This window comes from Chlamydotis macqueenii, chromosome 13, assembly GCF_036417535.1.
Source record: "Chlamydotis macqueenii isolate bChlMac1 chromosome 13, bChlMac1.mat, whole genome shotgun sequence".
In the NCBI taxonomy this organism is placed as follows: Eukaryota; Metazoa; Chordata; class Aves; order Otidiformes; family Otididae; genus Chlamydotis; species Chlamydotis macqueenii.
The window spans coordinates 15,271,674-15,290,192 of NC_141568.1; the positions used below are offsets into that span (position 1 = coordinate 15,271,674).

The window sequence follows — 18,519 nt, forward strand, 5'->3', positions numbered from 1 at the left end:
TGAGGCCACTCTGCTGTAGGGTGTTGAATTGCCTGGTTGTCCTGGTTTCCAGCACAACAAGGTTTTTCTGCCCTTTCTTAGAGGCTGGGGAAAGTTTGGAGGTGGAGGGTTCTGTGGGGAAGGTGGGGCAGCACAGGACCTGGAAATGCATCTGGACTTCAGCAGCCTGTGTCTTGGTGGTGGTGAGAGATGGGGCAGGATCTTCAAAGGATGTAATTGGTGAAGCTTTGAAATTCTGATTTCAGACAGCAGAGAAACACTTGCAGCCCAGGAAGGCGAATTGGAAATCACACTTAAAAGCTTCGGTGATTTAGGGAATCCTTGTGTGACTTTTCAGACTTGGATGTATGTAGGAGTTAGTCTGAACCTATAGCTGATCAGGAAACTGCCTTGAACTGGAGCACTTTTTAAGGGCTTCTGAGCAAATAAAGTTCAACGTAATTAGGTCAGAAATGCCTTGAAGGCCAAAACTGGTTTTCCACTGTTCTCTGTTTTTAATTACACAGTGTATGACTTCTGTGCAAGCACAGTGTGTTAAAAGAAAATCTTGTGACCTTCTCTTGGTGCTTCCCTGGACCATTCCTTTACCATTTCTTTCCACCCGCCTGTCTCAGTCTGGACCCTGAGTGATGTTTCCCCTTTTTCCCCTCAGAAGCAACCAGGTTTCCCCACAGTAGACTTCAATCTGAATTTTTTTCCAATTACATTTAATGCCAGGTTGTCTTGTTCTGACCAGGATGTCTTGTTCTTCCTTACTTGGAAGTCTTAGCGGTGGTTATAGATCCAAGGCTACTGTCCTGCTGTTGGAGAAGCTTTTGAGGTCTCAGAGCAGGGAAGACTTTCATAGGGAGAAGGCAGTGCAGGATGCTACACTGGGATATGACCTAAAAAGACCTGGTTCGTTGGAAGGTCTATCCAGGGGTTTTGTTCTTTCTCCTACAGGACTTTGTGGGATGTAATGGTGGAATTATTGTCTGTTGATGGAGGCTGAGCTGAGGGTTGCTCATCTTGGTGGCTGGAAGCCCTCCTCACGCACAGCGCTGTAGGTCAGCCATGGAGAAACATTTCCCGTTGCGCTCCACGGGGAGCTAGCCAAAGCGAGTATTTTTGGTGCTGGTGACAGTGTTTGCCTGGGGCTTTGTCTGTGTGCAGCTAGTGATGTCCATGACTGTATTTCCTTTCTAATTGTGTTTGAATTTAGCCGGGTGATGATGACCAGGAGGCTCACTTGAGGGCTACTAGCTTTCAAAAACCTCTTCTTGGAGGTGTGGAGTAAACCTGCCTGCTGTGCCAGCAAACAACAGTAATAATCTGATTGGTGTGGGACCCCGCGGCTCAGGGCCGGCCCCTTGCTGTGCTGCTGCTGCCAGCTGTTCCTCCCCGGCTGCGTTGCTGCCCCTGCGCTCGTGCGGCAGTCTCAGCAAATATGCTGCTTATTAAATTATCCACTTGGTTTGCCTCTCCCTTGGCTGCAGGCTGTGTCGCAGGCTGCAGAGGCAGGAAGAGGACAAGACGGATTCTTTCCTCAAGGAGTGCGTGGCGGGCCCCGCTCTGCGAGAACGCCTTTCTCTGCTCTCCCGCACCTTCCAGAACCAGAGAGCAAAGGTGCAGGGGGACTCCATGCTCTTCTCCGATGAGATCTTCACCATTGAGCCGGTGGTAAGACATGGCTGAGAACCTCCCTTCCTCCTCCTCCTCTTCCTCCCTGAATGAGGTCAATCAGCAGATCCGTGCATCAGCTGGCTCCATGTCCTGAGAGAAAACCCCAGGTTTGTGGTGACGCTGGGAGAGCTTCTTGCAAAAAGCATTTCTGGGCTGTGGGCTCCTGATGGGCAGCGGGAGCCTGCCGAAAGCTGAGCTGCTGGAAGGGCAAGAAATTAAGGTCACTTAATAAGCATCCTTAGAGTGTTCAGAGGTATCAATGATTATACGCAAGGGCACATCTTACACATACTGCGTGGGGATTAAGGAAGGATATTAGAGCATTGTCAGGTCGCATCTTGACCTGAAGAATGAACTGGTCATCTGTGGAAAGGAGGCCAAATTTAGCCCAAGTTTAATCACAGAAATACCAATCCCTTCACATAACCTGTCTGATACTGTGTCTGAATCTCCCTTCTGCTGTCATTTGTGAGCCTGGACCCAAGACTGGCAGGTTTGGATGGACTTTTACATTTCTGTTGCACATAGGTAGAGAATATATTTTACTTTTCTGTTTATGCAAGCAAATCCACGCATCCTTCAATCAGCCAGTGCCTTGATTCTGAATATGTTCGTAGTCTGAGATGAAGAATGCCTGCTGTGTGAGCAGTGCAAAATCCCTTGTCGTCTTTCGAGCAAAGGCTAGAATAAGCCCAACCTCTTTTTTTTTTTTACCTTATTAAAATAGGTGAACGTATATTTTTTTAAGGTAGGAAATCATATTCTCTTGGTTACTCCTACAGCCCATAGAAGGCTGAGAGCCACCAGTGTCAGCACAACTGCAGTGTCACACCGTTGTAGCTGACAGTAGCATGATGTGACCAAGAGACCAATAACAACCCCAGGCAGCGCTATAGGCTTGGGGCGGAGTGGCTGGAGGACTGTGTGGAGGAAACGGACCTGGGGGTACTGATTGATGCTCGGCTGAGCATGAGCCGACGGTGTGCCCGGGTGGCCAAGAAGGCCAACGGCATCCTGGCTTGCATCAAAAACAGTGTTACTAGCAGGAACAGGGAGGTAATTGTCCCCCTGTACTCGGCACTGGTGAGGCCGCACCTCGAGTACTGTGTTCAGTTTTGGGCCCCTCACTGCAAGAAAGACATTGAGGGCCTGGAACGCGTTCAGAGGAGGGCTACGAAGCTGGTGAGGGGTCTGGAGCACAGGCCTTATGAGGAGCGGCTGAGGGAGCTGGGATTGTTCAGTCTGGAGAAGAGGAGGCTCAGGGGAGACCTTATAGCTCTCTATAACTTCCTGAAGGGAGGTTGTAGTGAGCTAGGGGTCGGCCTTTTCTCTCGTGTAGACAGTGATAGAACTAGAGGCAATGGTTTCAAGCTGCGCCAGGGGAGATTCAGGCTGGACATTAGGAAATATTACTTCTCGGAAAGGGTAGTCAGGCACTGGAATGCACTGCCCAGGGAGGTGGTGGAGTCACCGACCATGGGGGTGTTCAAGAAACGTTTGGATGTTGTGTTGAGGGATATGATTTAGCTGAGAAGTATTGGTGATGGTTGGACTGGATGATCTTTTAGGTCTTTTCCAATCTTGATAATAATTCTGTAATTCTGTGATTCTGTGAACATTGTTCATATGACCAAATTTACCACTCTGGTAGTAAATAATGGACATGACTGAAGGTAACTTTGAAGAATTGAAGAATTGGTGAAGATTGTGTCAGAGCAGTAGGCGTCTTGTGGAGAGCTGATCACCTGAGCATTAAAAGCATCCTGTGGTGCATCAGAGCTGTTTTTGGAGTGTGCCCAGGGCTCCTGCTTCGTTACAGTCTGGCTATGTCTCCACAAGTAGCTTAACCCACTCCTGAGCTCCTGAAGTGCATTAAGGTGACTTCTCTGCAGAGGCCTGGCTGTCCACAGTGCTGAGTCCTCATGCTCTGCACTGTGATCGATGGACATAAAGTGCAGCCTGGCCTCAAGTCTTGAATGGAAACCTTTCCTAAATGGCTGTGTTGATGTTACACAGTTTGCTCCAGGACTGAATGTAAGTGGGCTACTACAGGAGTCTCTCCCCTTCTGTTTTGTCCAGCACTATCAATCTTCCAATTTCCATTAATTCCATAATTTATGGAACAATCAGTTTCACACTGTTTTGCTCATGTCTTCCTTCCCCCATGACATATGAGTGTCTTTATGTCAAATTATAATAAGCTTTTCCTCCTCTTTATCAAACGTAGAGTCTAAAAATCCCCTGCTACTGACTTCCATATCCTTCTCTCCAATGGTGGCCCCATAACCTTTAGCTTGGACAGACACCCTTCTTGCTCTGCCATGGAAATCTGCTGGAGAGGCCTCCCAAAGCAGGGACCTTGCTGCCTCACAGGCCTTCTGGCCAAAGGAGGTGGCTGCTCCCTTCCTACCCATCACCTGTGGTGTCTGAGAGCACCCTATAGAAATAACTAAGCCCTTGTGACAAGTGACTGGAGGAAGCAGTTGCTTCCAGAAGTTAGGAAGATGGTGGAGGGCTAGCAGTCTTGGAAATGCTTTCTGGGGAGGGTGGCTTCAGAGTTTGTGCAGAAGCTTTGCTGTGTAAGTAGACCCTTAGCTGCTGGTGTTTTCAGGTGTTGCTGTCTGGAGAAGCTGCAACAGGTCACTTTGGTCTGTATAGGGTTAAGTCGCTGATGAAAATAATAACAAAAAAGAGGAGGCAGTGATTTTGGAATCACCACGTGACCATGAACATTTTGAGCAGCCATCCAAGCCTGTGGGATACAAGCTGTTATGCAACTCTGACTTTCCGAGTGCATCTCAAATTTGGTTTAATTTATTTTTGCAAATACACATGATACGTCAGCAGAAGCAGCCGTGATAGAAGCCCAGGTGGCTACCAAAGGACAAAGTGCTTGCTTTTTGCTGCATCCTCCCCACCACAGCTTAGCTGTAAGTCACACTGCAGACACGTGGGAGCTGACTCCTTGGAAATGGAAACCAAAGGAAAGGGAGGACAGGGATTTGTTAGCATTGCACTGACCTTGACGAGTCACCCCTGTCTTGTCATTGCCTGATAGCGACGACTCAGTGTCATGTGTTAATTATGAGCCGATGGAGCCAGTCTTCAAGATGTCCAGGTTATGAAACTGCTAGTGTTGTTGGGCCAGGAGGTAGGTGGTGTTCCTGCAAAGGAACCAAGCTGGTCCCCATCCAGATGAGGGGTTACTACAGAGCACTTCAGTTTTTGGCTCTCCAGTGGGAGCTGTGGTCCATCCCGCAGCTCACTGTGTGTTCAGTTATTTATGGGAAGAGGCAGATGTTATCTTTGGCACTGCCTCTCTCCCAAGTGCTCTGAACTAGCAGGATGCACTTTGGGTGTCATTTCAGTACTGCTGTTGCCAGCTCCATCTTTTGTTTTCTGCCTGCTTTGAGCAGTTATTTCCTTTCCATGGATCATCTTCCCCCTTTGCTAGACAAAGTAGGAGATTTGGCCAACAGTTGGGAGTGCCCTGCTTCTGAAGACCAGCTCTTTCTTATCCAGGCTGGTGGAGGTCTAGCAGATTCTCGCTATTTAGGGACTGAGGAAGGGGAACATGGGATCTGTGAGTATTTACAGTGGGTTCTTGCACAGAGATCGCATCCATAGCTCTGAGTCATGGTGTGCTGTCCCTTCCCGTGTCCCGTTGCTTTACGCTGTGGCAAAGCCAGGGTACAACAGCTGGGGATTTTGTGCTGTATCATCATACATCTACCGTCTGTATTTTATGGCACCTGCCAGTCGCAGCCTGTCTGAGGCTGACGTTAAGCCAGAAGTGTTGCAATACCATGTTGACAGCCCTGTGTATGTTTTATTTCTGTCCTGGTTAGCATTCACAGTAGTTTTCCGTGCTCTAACTCGACTGGCATCCTACAGAGTGCATGCGAGCCCAGGCAGACCGCTGCTCCCGAGGCTCTTACACGTGTGGCGGTAGCCTGCAAGGGTGGGTAATGAAGCGTATCCTTTTAACCGGCAGATCTTTTTTCCCTGTGAGGTAGCAGGAATGTGAGGAACCTCTTCAACAGCCTACTTTAATTTCCCGGGAGAAATAACTCACAATATTTTTCTAGTTTTATAGTCTGACGTACAGCAATAACGAAGGGAGAAATGACAAATTTCCCAGAATAATGACGTCTTTAAAGAATATGTGTTAGCCGTGGAAGAGTAAAATAAATTTTAGCTAATTATTTCTTCTTGCCCTCTGCCTTTGGAGTCAAACAGCCTGGCTTACAGCTTCCCTGGCACTATAGGGAAGCTATCTGTGGATGTACTGCCACAAGTTTCCATGTTGGATCCTGCAGATTGGTGATTTCGTATCAGGAGCTCAAGAGACTGTGTCTACGAACTGTTGGTGTCGGTTTTCTTGGGAGTGCGGATATGAGTGCAAGGTTCCAGTAATAATGCTTCATTAGGATTATTCCAGAGAGCTGTGCTGATGCATATGAAAGGATGGGGTTTATTGCTAGTCTGTAGACTTGTTTCCTCTGGTGCCTTAGAGGAGTCTCATCTGGCTGTTCCTTGGGATCCAGAAGCTCCTCAGAGGTGTGGAGATACATCCCTTGTCAGGATCTTGGTGCAACACTGAATGGCTTCCTGGAGCATGGCAAGGCATCATCCCTGGCAAGCAGGGTTTGCGTGCTGCTCCCTCATCTATTTCGGTTGTAAAAGAAGAAATGACATCAGCCCAAAGCTCTAGGCTCCCTCCCACACTGGTTAATTGTGCAGCGTACAGAGAGATCCCACAACATTGCAACAATCACTGTGGTCTCGGCAGCATGGAGCAAATCATCCCACGGAGGGCTCGGCTGCTCTGAATAACGCCTGCAGGGACTCATTTCCAGTCCGTCACTGTTTGGAGATGTACACTTGCGGTGTTCTCCCAGGTTCTTGCTGAAGCTGTATTTTTTGGTGCAGTGGAAGTTCACTGTTTTGATGTTCCATTTGGGTTATCTTGGGCCAGGATCCAGGTCTAGTGTCGGACAAATGCCGTGCAGGCACTGACCCAGCTCTGGTTCCCCTTCCAACAGCAATGGTGATGCAGGAATGGGAGGAGGCCAGGACAACTGGGGCTTTCTGTGCCATGAGCCATGTCTCGTATCCCACATGGAGACCAGCAGGCAGCCAGAGCAGGTTGCAAAGCCCTGATATTTTTTCTCTCCCGCCTTCTGTGCCCATGTGTCCATAAGCAGAGTGCAGAGCGTGCCACGGACAGTGAGTCCCAGCTGGGGCAGCCAGCTCTCTGATAAGGCCTTGCCTTCATTTGTGAGTAAGTTTCCAAATTTTTCCTTCACCTTTCCTGCAAAGGTGAAGGCAGGCATGGCTTTCTCTCCAGGAGATGATCTGAGGTGTCCTGCTGGGTGCAAGCCCTGGCAGCAGTGAGAGGCAGGGTATGGCTGCTGGCTCTGACAGGGTCTAGCTATCTGGTGCGTGTTACAGATGTGTATGGGCTACTGGGGACAGGGGTTAGGTGGGGACAAGAGTTGAATGGGGACAGGTCCCATGGAGGAGAGAGAAAGGATATGGAAGCAGACTTGGTATTGCACAAGGCAGTTTCGTGGCAAGAGGCACTATCTCCTGAGAAGAGTACCTCCCTGCTGTAGTCACAACGTCTCTCTGTGTGTATTCACCACTGCAGAGGGATTGTTGTTGGGCAAGTCACGTTAGGGGCTCGGGCGTGCCTGATTATCTGTATATCCAACTGCCAGAGCTTACTGGGGGAACAGATACGGTTGCCATCCTAGTCCTGTTCACCCAAAGCTCAAATGGCGGTGACCAGAGCAAGAACAGGTGATGTGGGTGCAGCTCATAGCAAGACAGAGCTGTCATGAGCGTGGAGCACGGGCTGTTTCTGATCCCGCTCCCACTCTTGTCCCTGCCTGGCTCTGTACTGCCTTCCTAGATCCCCTGCCCTGGCAAGTCCGTCCCTGTCGCTGCCTCTGTGATAAATTGCTGTTACTGTGCTCCAAAGCAGTGGGGTAAGATGACCATGTCGGTTTTATTTCTGTCACAGATGTGCTGCCCTTGGAGTTCTTTGAATCCCAAAGTCAGCTAAACTCGCTCAGCTAGAGCAGCGCACCGTTGTTCGCAGATACATATTCATCAGGCCAATGGTTCTTTTTAATTTTCTTCCTTTCCTGCTTAGCTTCATTTTTGCTTATGAATTGTATTACATTTGCTTCCATTAATGGGAGATGTATTGCCTCTGTCAGCCTCTGAGTAATACCCAAACTGCCCTGAAGTGTCCACAGGGCCAATATCTCTGATTGTGGCACATAAAATAGCCCAGTGAGTGCCATCAGCCTGCGATCCAGCAGAAGCAGGCGGCAAAACAGTACTTTCTTAGATAGTTGACCTGAAAGACTGATACTACTGCATTAGGCTCAAATAAGTTTGTTTTCTCACCTTGGTGGAAGGAGGAATGCTCTCAGAGTTTCCCAGGAATGGTTTGGCTCTGAGATCTCATTCTTGTTGGTATGAGCTCTGCTTTAGAGCAGCCCGTGTTGCGTTGAATAATGCTGTGGTGTAAAAATCTCGCTCTGCTTTTTCAGATAGATCCCAAAGTCTTGCGAAAAATAACACAGTCCCAGCAACTTGGATGCTCGGTTTGTGGTAGGCATCATCTGTCTGACAGCCAGCACAAACCCAAAGCTGCGTGCCCCTGGGAATCCAGCTGTGCACAGCCCTCGTACACCTGATTGCAGAACTGCAGTCAAGTCCTGTTTTCACCCTCAGCCTCACTGGTCCTGTCTTGTTCAAATACGTTCTCCATGGTTTGCTGTCTGGCGCATGGGGCTCTACAGAGCAAATGGAGACTTTTCCTTGAAGTGATCTGGGTGGCCATTCTGAAAACAGACTCTTCACTCCCACTCATTGCTGAACTCCCCTCCTTTTTACTGCATGTTTGTTTTTAAGGCTCAGGATGTGCTGTCTTCCTCTGCCTTACGCCCCTCTGTAAGATGAAGACCTCAGGCATCGCCACCATTCTCAGCACAGCAGCAGTGAGTGTGTAGGTGCTGGTAAGGCCGGCAAGGCAGCATTTGCTGTGTGGGAGCTGAACGAGGGCTCCTGGCGACTCCCTGGGAGAGAATCACAGCAGCTGGAGGATCGAACGGTTCCGCTGGGCAGCTCGTCCCGTGTAGCACCCTTTAAGGAGAAACGCAGAACACCGATGAGCTGAGATGCGCTTTCAGCTGTTGGGCTGAAAGCAGATCCAGGCAGCTGCCTAGTGCATCCCTGCCTCCCCAGGGGTGGTCTGCCCAGGGTGAGAAGACTGAATTCGGTTTGTTAAACACACAGCGAGCAGCTGGGTGATAAGCACTGGTGAGTTATTAGAGTCTAATTAGCCAAACCAGGGAAATCTATCATCTGAGTGTTTTTTCGCAGCAGCTTGGCATAGGCAAGCTCCAGGCGTCGTGGCAGAGCTTATGTAGTTCAGAGCACCCCAGATGCTTTTATTCCTGCAAATCCAAGGTGGCTCTGTGGATGCTCAGACCGTGCAGCATCCCTGTGGGACCCAAAGGCTCTGATATCTGGCCCGCTGGCTGCAGGTTGCAGGCTGATGTCCCCAGTTTGCTTCCTCAAGCAAGCGTGTTGTCATATAATAAGGTTTCATCTTCATCCAGTTGCTTGCTGGATAGAAACACGAAGTACATTTGATCGGACAAATGTGTTTGCTCTAGATTTTGAGAATAATCTAAGTGACTTTATACTTTCAGACTTCCGTTTTCTTCTTGTGGTGGTGGTGGTGTTGGCTTGTTGGTGTTAGAAACAGTTTTCTCTGCTTGTTCTTCCCTCTGTTCTGTTGACTGTGAGCAGACTGTGCATTAGTGAATTATTTGCAGCTGCGGGCCAATAACTCACCATGTCATAGCTCTTCAAGTTTTGTGGGGACTGTCTTTTGAGCTATAAGCGCTAAGTATTAGTTATTTAATATTTATGCTACAGGAGTGCAGGAGGCTCCAGTCAGTTCAAGACTCTTCTGGACAAAGGACTAAGGATACCCAGCAGCAAGTGAAACCAAAGCCTCGCTTTGTTGATAGAAAAATAACTCTGTTCTTTTTGTCTCCTTCTATAAGCTAAATTTTTCATTCCTTGTAGACCATTACAGTTGTCAGATGTGCACATATTTATGTCAGTAAATGCACAAAGAGACACTGGTAGTGGTAGGGGTTGAGGGGATGCAAGTGGTGCCTTTGTTTAAAACAGTTGCAAGGAGTGAGTGAGAGCCTTTACAAATCAGGGATGCCTCCAGATGTGAGCAACAGGGCTCCCTGGGACTCAGTGTCAGTGCGAGGACTCTTTGGGAGAGAAGCAAAGAGAGAAGACCCCATGGAAGCAGCACAGTTGCAGAAGCACTGGTAGCATGGCCCAGACTTAAATCTCTGAGCATGACAAGGAAAGGAGCTGTTTTGTTTGATTTTTGATTGAAGGAGGTGTGGAGCTGTAAGCAGATCTCACCTCTTCCTGTCTGAGGCTGTGTTCAGGGAGAGAGGAGTGTGTGCACCTTGCAGAGATAAACAGGGCACATCCAACTCTCAACCTCATCCTCAGGTCTTTCCTAACCTGTGTGCTGGCTGACTGCTCACGGCACGGGGCAGAAGCAGCCGTCACAGAGGAGTCTGTTCTTTGTTGATCCCCAGGCAGGAGGGCTTGTTCTGCTGGGTGCTGAGTGCCCTGACTGGCCGCAGTACGTTAAGTACTTAGATACGTGTACAGGTGAAGGGTAAGAGGCAGCACCTTCGTAACTAAGAATGGAAAAATCCATTTGATTTTTAAATCTATTCTGATCTGAGAAGTGTTCGTGTAGCCATAGCGATACAGGGATACACATGAAGGTGTGCAGGAGAGAGGTGCCTTTTCCTTAGGCTGGCTTGTGCCTCTAAAGAGATTCTGCTTCATTTGCTGGAGTGTGAGTGAGTTTGGTTGCTTCGTTACAGCCCTAATTTAACAAAATGCCTCTATCAGGTGCCAGTAAAGGTAAGTGACTTAAAAAATTTTTTGCGGTTGCTTTCAAACCCTCTTATAAATTTGGTTGATAAATGTTACTTGCTCCTTGCTCTTCACTGGTGCTCTAAATATAGGCTGCAGGACTGTAATTGCAAACAAGAACTGTAACGTTTGAAGATAAATGGTTTGCTGTCTGCTTCTGTTTTAGGAGGGAGATATCTGGCCAAATTCTTCATCTGAAATTAAGGTGATGTTTGAACCTCGAGAAGCCAGAGTCTATCGACAAACGGTCTACTGTGACATCTCAGGTACAGCTCCTTTCTCCTGCTTCTGTTACCCAAAGTAAAGCCGAGGCACAAAGTCTTCCAGCCCACTCTGTTCTTGTGTAGTTGCTAGAAAGGGTCGATTGTCAGCAGGGCAGTGCTGGTTAGAAGCTTGGATCACTGATCCCAGCAAAACCAAGACAGCGAAGGGATAAATTTTCATGCTATGAGTTTGCCAGCATTTGCTCTGCAGTGAGGTGTCTGTAAAGGCCAAAGAGCTACGCAACAGAACAGCTTTAGTGGACAAGGACTAAGCCCCTATAGACCGTTTACCTCTAAGATGAGTCTTTATTACATGGATGCATCATCAGACTCCTCGGGCAGTAAGGGCTGAGTTACAAATGTGCTCCCAGATGCTGTATCACCTCCTGCTACCCAGATGCTGCCTTGGCCGTAGGTGGCTGAGCCCTGCTGGGCGCAGGGTGTCTGCAAAAGGACCACCTCTGGCCAGCACGTGCTTCTGCCACCCCATGGGCATTGTCACCTTGTGGCTCCCAGTCCATGGTGCCTATGAGTAGCATTGCACGGAGCTTGCTGTGCTCAGCAGGGTGAACGCCCTCCCTGGAAACTGGAGCCCAAGCGGTCTGCTAGACAGGCTTTGTGCTCGTCGTGTCTTACAGAAGTGCTGTCAAGTCTTTTTCTGGGAGCGGTTATCCTTGACCCACCCAAGTAACACCAGCTTTGCTCTTACAGAGGTGATCCCTTTGCTGTGCTAGCACAGGGTGGGGAATGCTTGCAGCAAGCTGTGTGGTTCGAGTTACCTTCTCCTTCCTCTGCGTGGTGCTGCTTAAGGTGTTTTTCAAGGATGGGAGATAGCTGTCAGATTTCCATCCAGGGAACATGATGATTTTTCTCATCTAAGAGGAAGAGGTGCAAGACCCACAAGTCCTCCGCAGCCAGGCTCCCACTCTGGAGGGTGCTGAAATCACTCACCCAGCTGCTTTGTTGCTTTCCTTACTGCTCCAAGCTGACGGATGCGAATGTCATGAAACAGCTTTTTATTTATACAGTAATTGCACAGGGTTTACTTGGCAAATGCCACCTACAGTAATTACACAGGGCTTGTGTTAACAAACTGTCTTCCTCCCAACCAGCTGCAGTTGTTAGAGCTGTGGAAGGAAAAGATTGATTTAAAAAGTTGCTCCCAAGGGATTCCTCGCTCGGTGCTGTGCTGCTGGCTCTGGGATTCTTGCTTTGGTGATGGGGGTGTCCGTCACTTTGCTGCAGGGATCTCCAAGGGTTGTGCCAGGAGAGCTTTTTCACTGCAGAGAAATAGGGCAACAACTTGCATGCAACCCTTGAGCTGGTCTGGGCGTTACAGGAAGCAGAGCTGGGCAGATGGTCTGTGTTTAGGAAGAAGAGCCTGCTCTTGAAAGACCCTGATGGGCCTTGGGGAGAGCTTTGCTCTTGCACTGGCTCCTTGGAGGAGGACCTCAATGAGGTCATTTAAATGATGCACCTACCCCACATTCCTTACAAAACAGAGCTGATTCACTATACTGTCAGGATGGAAACTGTCCCAGCGTCAGGGTCCCTGTGTGTAAAAGGAATTTAAAGAGGAAAACAACAGTCTTTAACTAGGGAGTCAATTAATTTTGCTTCTTGATTCCTCTAAGGAGTGTGACAGTGTTCCTCGTGCATTTGCATGCCAGTCACAAATCCCTTCGGAGTAGGATGTGCAGATGGCGTGCCCGCCCTTCGCTGGGAACGTCTGGAAGCTTTGCCCCAATGCAGTGCTGTGAATTGTGCAGCTGGATCTCCTGCCCCGCTGGAAAGGGGCTTTGCTGGCCTCCACTTTTTTTTTTTTTTGCAGATTCCTCCCTAAATTGCTGAGCAGATGCTCCTGGATCAGGTGATGTACGGAGCTAATCAGCACTGAGCAACTTGCAAAGCTGGCAGTTAAGAAATGGTTTGAAATTTGCTCTTGGCAAATATTTAAGCTCAAAATGAACTTTCTTAGTTATGCAAATAAAGCTGTAGCTCTGGAGTGCCGGAAGGAAGGCAGTGGGGGGCTCAGACACCTGAAATTAATTTTCAGGTTTGTCTGCACACAGAACTGTGCTGGCTTACACCTTGCAAAGCCCCTTGCGAAGCCACCCTTGCAGGGAGCAGCAAATTCCCAAATGATGATCACTCCTACCTTGTGACAGAAGTGTCCTGCATTGTGTAAAACTGTTTATTGACGTGGCCAGATGAGAATGGCATTCAAAAACAGTCGCAAAGCACGGAAGCGTCCTATGAACCAGAAACTGAGTGTCAAAGCAGCAAAAGTTAAGGACTTTGGCAACAAAGTCCTGCGCTCTTGGGCCACCAACACCTCTATTTGAAAGCAAGGCAGCAATGCCAAATCGTACGCCCTGCATGATGTGCCAAGCCATTATTCCTACTGAGGTCTAAGCTCTCCCTCCACAGTTCCAGGTGTGGGTTTGGGATTGAAGACAAGGAGGCTGTAGCCACTTCATAGCAAAAAAGGAGCTTGAAGGACAGGAATATTTTTGCACGAAAGCTACAGTGAAGTAGTGTCAACTTTTGGGGCTTTCTTCTCCTTGTGCTTCTCGCTTTCTGTGCAGAGCAGAATGGGATGGGAGGGGAGCCCAAGCCAAAACACGAGCTGGGATTCAGGCACTTGAGGCTGCTCCAGTGGTTCAGAACAACCTTCAAATGGAAAGATGCCGCACTGTGCCATCTTAGCAGACCTACGGAAGAAAATTAGCCCCTTAGGGTTTAGCTACAAGCCTTGCAACCTCAGTAACCTTTGCAGCAAGGGATATTAGCACTGCATTTGTGGCTTATGTGAGGAGGCTGGTTTTCCATAACTGCTCAGTGTTCTTCAGGTAAGGTGTCTTTACAAAGCTGAGCTCTTGGTGTCATGGTGGGTCCAGGTGAGTGTTTCTCCTCTCTGGAGATCATAAAGCCTTTCTCAGTTCCTGTGCTGTCGTCTCCCACTACATCAGAATAGACAGCGTATTTTTGTCTTCGGTTCTGTTTAGTGAGCTTTGTACCTTCGCTGAACGAATGTCAAAGCTCATCTAAGCACATGGGAAGAAACTCAGTGTCACTTTTTCAGGGTGCAAACTGGTTGCTAAATTAGAAAACAACCTAAGGAGAGTGGGTTAGAAATTAGAAGACATATCTCCTGAGGGAAGAGAAGGATCTTGTATCTTCTCCTGGAGCATCTAGAGCTGATCCCATCCAGCCCAGAGTCAGGGACTAGCATTGAGGCAGCCTAGAAAATTCAGTATAACAGAGGGAATCATTGTACTGAAATGGAAATCTCTCCCCAGGCCGTGAGACCAGGCTACCTCTGCGCATCAAAGGGGAAGGCATAGGGCCCCAGCTCCGCTTCAGCTTTGACCAGCTGGACATTGGGAAGGTTTTTGTTGGATCAGCCCATAGCTACGAGGTGAGCAGTAGTTGTTGGCAGGGGTTGGGGGGGATCCTGATGGCTTCCGGGACAGCAATGAGCCTTGCGGACCTGTGGGATTTCTGGCAACTCAGGCAGTTGCAAGCAGGGAGACATAATAATAAAATCTGGGGGGTTTCACAGGATCTGGATGCTTTTGACGGTGACTGAAAGGTGTGTATGTTGTTCATGAAGCCCGAATTCTTGCTTTTTGGCAATATCCCTTTGAGATCAGCTGGGAGGCTTCATGCAAAAGAAAAAAAAACAACAAACCCTTAGACACATGAAATCAACGCTGGGTCAAAAAGATGAGTATTCCGAGGCTTTTCTTTCAGCCCTAGATGCAATGCACCTTTGTACTCTGGCTGTTAAAAGGTGGCTGGAACAAATTTACAGTATTTAAACTCAAGTCCTTTGCAAAAAGCTTTCAGCTAAGTGCATCCTACCGATTCCTGGGAGTCGGAGGAAAGCTGCTGAGCCTCCTGTCTCAGAGCTGTCCCTTGCAATGAAGTTGGCCGTGCTTTCCCTTGCTGGACCCGTCTAGCACCACACTTCAGACTTGGTGCATCTCTGGCTCTATAAAGAGCAACGCATTTCTGGAAATGAAGCAGAAGAACTTTCTACATATTTGCCTCCCCAAACAATGGTGTCAAGTTTTCTGCAAAAAAAAAATAAGGTAGAGCAACGGAAAGAGATAGAAAATGAGGCAATACATCATGCCAGACACTTTGAAAAGCTTGACTGTGGCAGGGAAGGACACATTAAGGTGTTTTCTTACCAAAATATTGTGCTCTCTATGCATTTTTAATGCTGATACTTTATTTGTTCTCTCTATATCAATTTTATTATTTTCATTACTTGAGGAAAATGTGAATAAGGAGATGATACTGTTAGTGCTGTAGTAAGCAGTTGGACTGGAGGCAAACCTCAGCTCAGCGTAGGATCCCAAAGTGCAATTTGTAACTAAGGTGTAAAACACATGAGAGGAGAAAGTAGTTTTTAATTTAGCATTGCAGAGTGGATGTTTTCAACAGCAGCTGCAAAATTATAAAATAAGGGAAATTTCTCTACTTCTGTCTCAATTTTTCTGACAGGTTTGCAAGGACAAAAATTAGGGAAGGGAAATCCAAAGCAGATAGGTAAGTTCATGGAAATGGCAGGGTTTCACTGTACAGCAAGCAGAAACTTTACAACTTTGGGTAGGTTTATTGGTGACCGACAGCGTGCTGGTACTCCCAGGCTGCTGTGGGCATTCCTTGCCCAACATGAAAAGAGATGAATCTGAAGAAATACCGCAGGATTGTGTCGCTTGTTCCAGGCAGTAGATTTCTTGAGTGTTCAGCAGAATATGATTTGATTCTAAATTTACAGTTTATTCTAATAATGGTAAAATCTTAGATGGTGGCTGTGAATATTTAGGAAAGAGAAATTCTTTGGAACAGATGGAGCTGCTGTAGGCATCATGCTCATCCTTTCCTGACATGTCTGCTTGAGCAAAGACTAAGAAACTATCACATAAAAGAAGAAATAAAAGAAACCTGAATTATGTACTGTAGCAGAGTTGGGGAGTGCCTCTGAAGCTGGTTCTAGTGCCAAGCAGCAGCACACAGCATCTTCTGCCTTTCACTGTGTCAATTGTTTAATTAGGAAACAAGATAGTGTTACGTAAGGAAGATTCCTGGTGTATTTCCTTTTTGTTTTCTTGCTGCTGCAGGCGATCCTGTTTAACAAAGGGGCCATCGATGCTCCCTTCAACTTGATCCCTCCAGCTACAGCTCTGGGCTCCTGCTTCACCTTTCTCCCCTGGGAGGGCGTCATTTTGCCGGATGAGTTCCAAGTCATCCAGATCTCCTTCAGTTCCACCATCCTGGGGAAGTTCACAGAAGAATTCAGGTTCAGTGTGAATGGATGCCCTGAGCCTGTGACCTTGACTATCAGGTGAGGAGGGTCATAGGAGCTCAGTGGGCATAGCCATCTCTAGGTAATCATCTCCCACCAACCTCATTTTATGGTGAAGCAGAGGAAAAAAAGTTTGACTGAAGGCTGTCCAGGAAAGGTGTGAAGATGCCTGCTGCCCAGTCTAGGTACCCAGGAGCCTGGAGTGACTCCTTCCCACAGGTAGCTCATTACCCCTTGGGCCATGGCCAACAGTGTGGTGGGATCAGCTTTGGGCAGTAGATGGTCTGGGACATTCCACCTGAATACATAGTAAGCCAAACAGGATTTTGGAGATGGTTGAGGCATGGGGCAGCCTGGTGTGATTCTGTAGCCAGAAGCAATGTTTTTTAAAATCCTCTATTAATAATCCATACAAAATGGGTAGCAGCAGCCTCAACATCATCTCGCATGCTAATGCGTTGGGACAAGCTCTCCTCCCGGCTCTTGTGCAGCACCTGCTACGGTACCTCCTTTCTGCAGCCGGAAAAGTGCTAATGTGGGTGATGAGGAGCTCTGCAGCGAGTACTGTCACAAGGACTTGGGCATTATCCCATGGGCTGGTGCTGTTGCAGAAGATAATCCTTGTCAAGCAAAGGGGGCAAGGGGAAAAAAAATAAAAAGCTGATGACAGGAGAGGCAAAGGTCACTTCTCAGGACCACAGAAGCATGTGGACTGGTGGGATAACATATTGTAGGCAGGAAAGCTGATGCTGGGAGCTCTGGAGCTTTGGGGCTGCCTGTGCCTCCTGGGCTGCTGCTGTTGGGAGGCACTAGGTCAAGCCAGGAAAGAAATGAAGGGAATCTGCAGTCGATTTTATCGGTAAGGTAAGGGAAATGGAGGAAGAACAACAACAAGGTTATTCCTTTGCAAGAGTGGTGAGTAGGTCTGTTGACCTCAGTAGAGAAACAATTATGTTGGCTTTGTGTTTGGAGGGAAAGTGCTGCTTTTTTTGGAAATCAAGAGGGAACATTTCACAATCAAATAATTTATTCTTCTCTGTCCCTCCCCCAAAATTGGTCACAGGATTTTCTTGCATAAGCAGCTTTCTCCTTGAGCAAGGGCAGGTTTTGCTTGTAGAGATGCACTTGTCACAGGTAAAATACAGTTTTTCTTGGATAGTGCCCACTGCCTCTGCCGCGCAATGGCCTTGCTCCTGAGGAAGGAAAGAGCTGTCAGTGGGATAGTTGTGTTTCGGTTTCCCAATAACCAAATTAAGTTATTCTTTTTCCCCATGGATACCCTGGCTCCCCGTGCCAGCACGTTCCTCCCCTTTTCTGTGGCCACTCGGCCCTGTTCTGCCAGCACAGCCCTGAGCTCCCTGCAGACCTTATGGCCCAGTGAAAGAACATTGACGTTCCTTTCATTTCTTCCCCTTGCTTGTACTCCTCTCTTCCGGGATGGTGGCTCCTACGCAGCCCATCTGATGGTACTCCAGCATCCTCATCTGCTCCCACACAGCTGTCCCTCAGCAGTCATTCCCATTGCATTCCGCTGCTCCCTGAGATGTCCCCTGCCTTGCCTTTGTTTTGAGGATCCCTTATCTCTCGTTCTCCAGCCCCACAGCTCAAAGTGCTTGTTTTCAGACTCCTCTGAGGTGTCCACCTACCAGGTCAAGCTGAGCCTCCCTCTTTGGGAGGCTTTGAGTGCTGGATTTAGTCCTCCATGGAGGAAAAACTCCCAGTTCTTTTGAACGGAGGCAAGCTGACTGGCGGGACACTGGGCTGTGAAGGAAGGAACGGGGATGAGCGTTCAAGGGGCTCCTCTCCCACCTTGTGTTTTCCTTCCTGCTCTGCAAGGACCCTGGTCTCCCTTCACAAATGCATTGTTTAGTGCTACTGTAAAACACAGTTCTTGCCAAAAACACTGCCTTTTCCCCCAATTTTCTTGCAAGCTGTACTGTTATCAGCTGTGGCGCACAGAGCTCTGTGTTGGCTCCTTGCCTGAGCCTTCTGGGCAGCCGTTCAGGTTTAACTTGAGCACAGATATGGTGCACTCAGCAGAAATAGCAGCTATTTCCTCACTTGCCTGGCAAGGCTCATCCTTGGCAGTTTCCCAGTGTGATCCCCGGTCGTGGTTGGTTTGGGGGTAGTTTTCCATCGTCTCCTGGCAAGTGCTGTGACAGAAAGCATGTCTGCTCCCTTTGCTCTGTCCAAAATAAGCTGTTAGGGCTTGGGAGGTTAGGCCTGATTATGTGAGGTCCTCGGAGATGGAACTTGAGCAGCAGCAGG

The 18,519-nt window shown here is 48.3% G+C and overlaps 1 protein-coding gene across 1 annotated transcript in view; it reads left to right on the top strand.

The window, feature by feature from the left end:
• HYDIN (HYDIN axonemal central pair apparatus protein) overlaps positions 1 to 18,519 on the top strand; it is a 151,833-nt gene that overhangs the window by 47,335 nt on the left and 85,979 nt on the right. The window contains exons 9-12 of the mRNA XM_086757793.1: positions 1,476 to 1,659; positions 10,835 to 10,934; positions 14,234 to 14,352; positions 16,067 to 16,290. Coding sequence (XP_086613919.1) covers positions 1,476 to 1,659; positions 10,835 to 10,934; positions 14,234 to 14,352; positions 16,067 to 16,290 — 627 coding nt within the window. The remainder of the gene's footprint in view (positions 1 to 1,475; positions 1,660 to 10,834; positions 10,935 to 14,233; positions 14,353 to 16,066; positions 16,291 to 18,519) is intronic.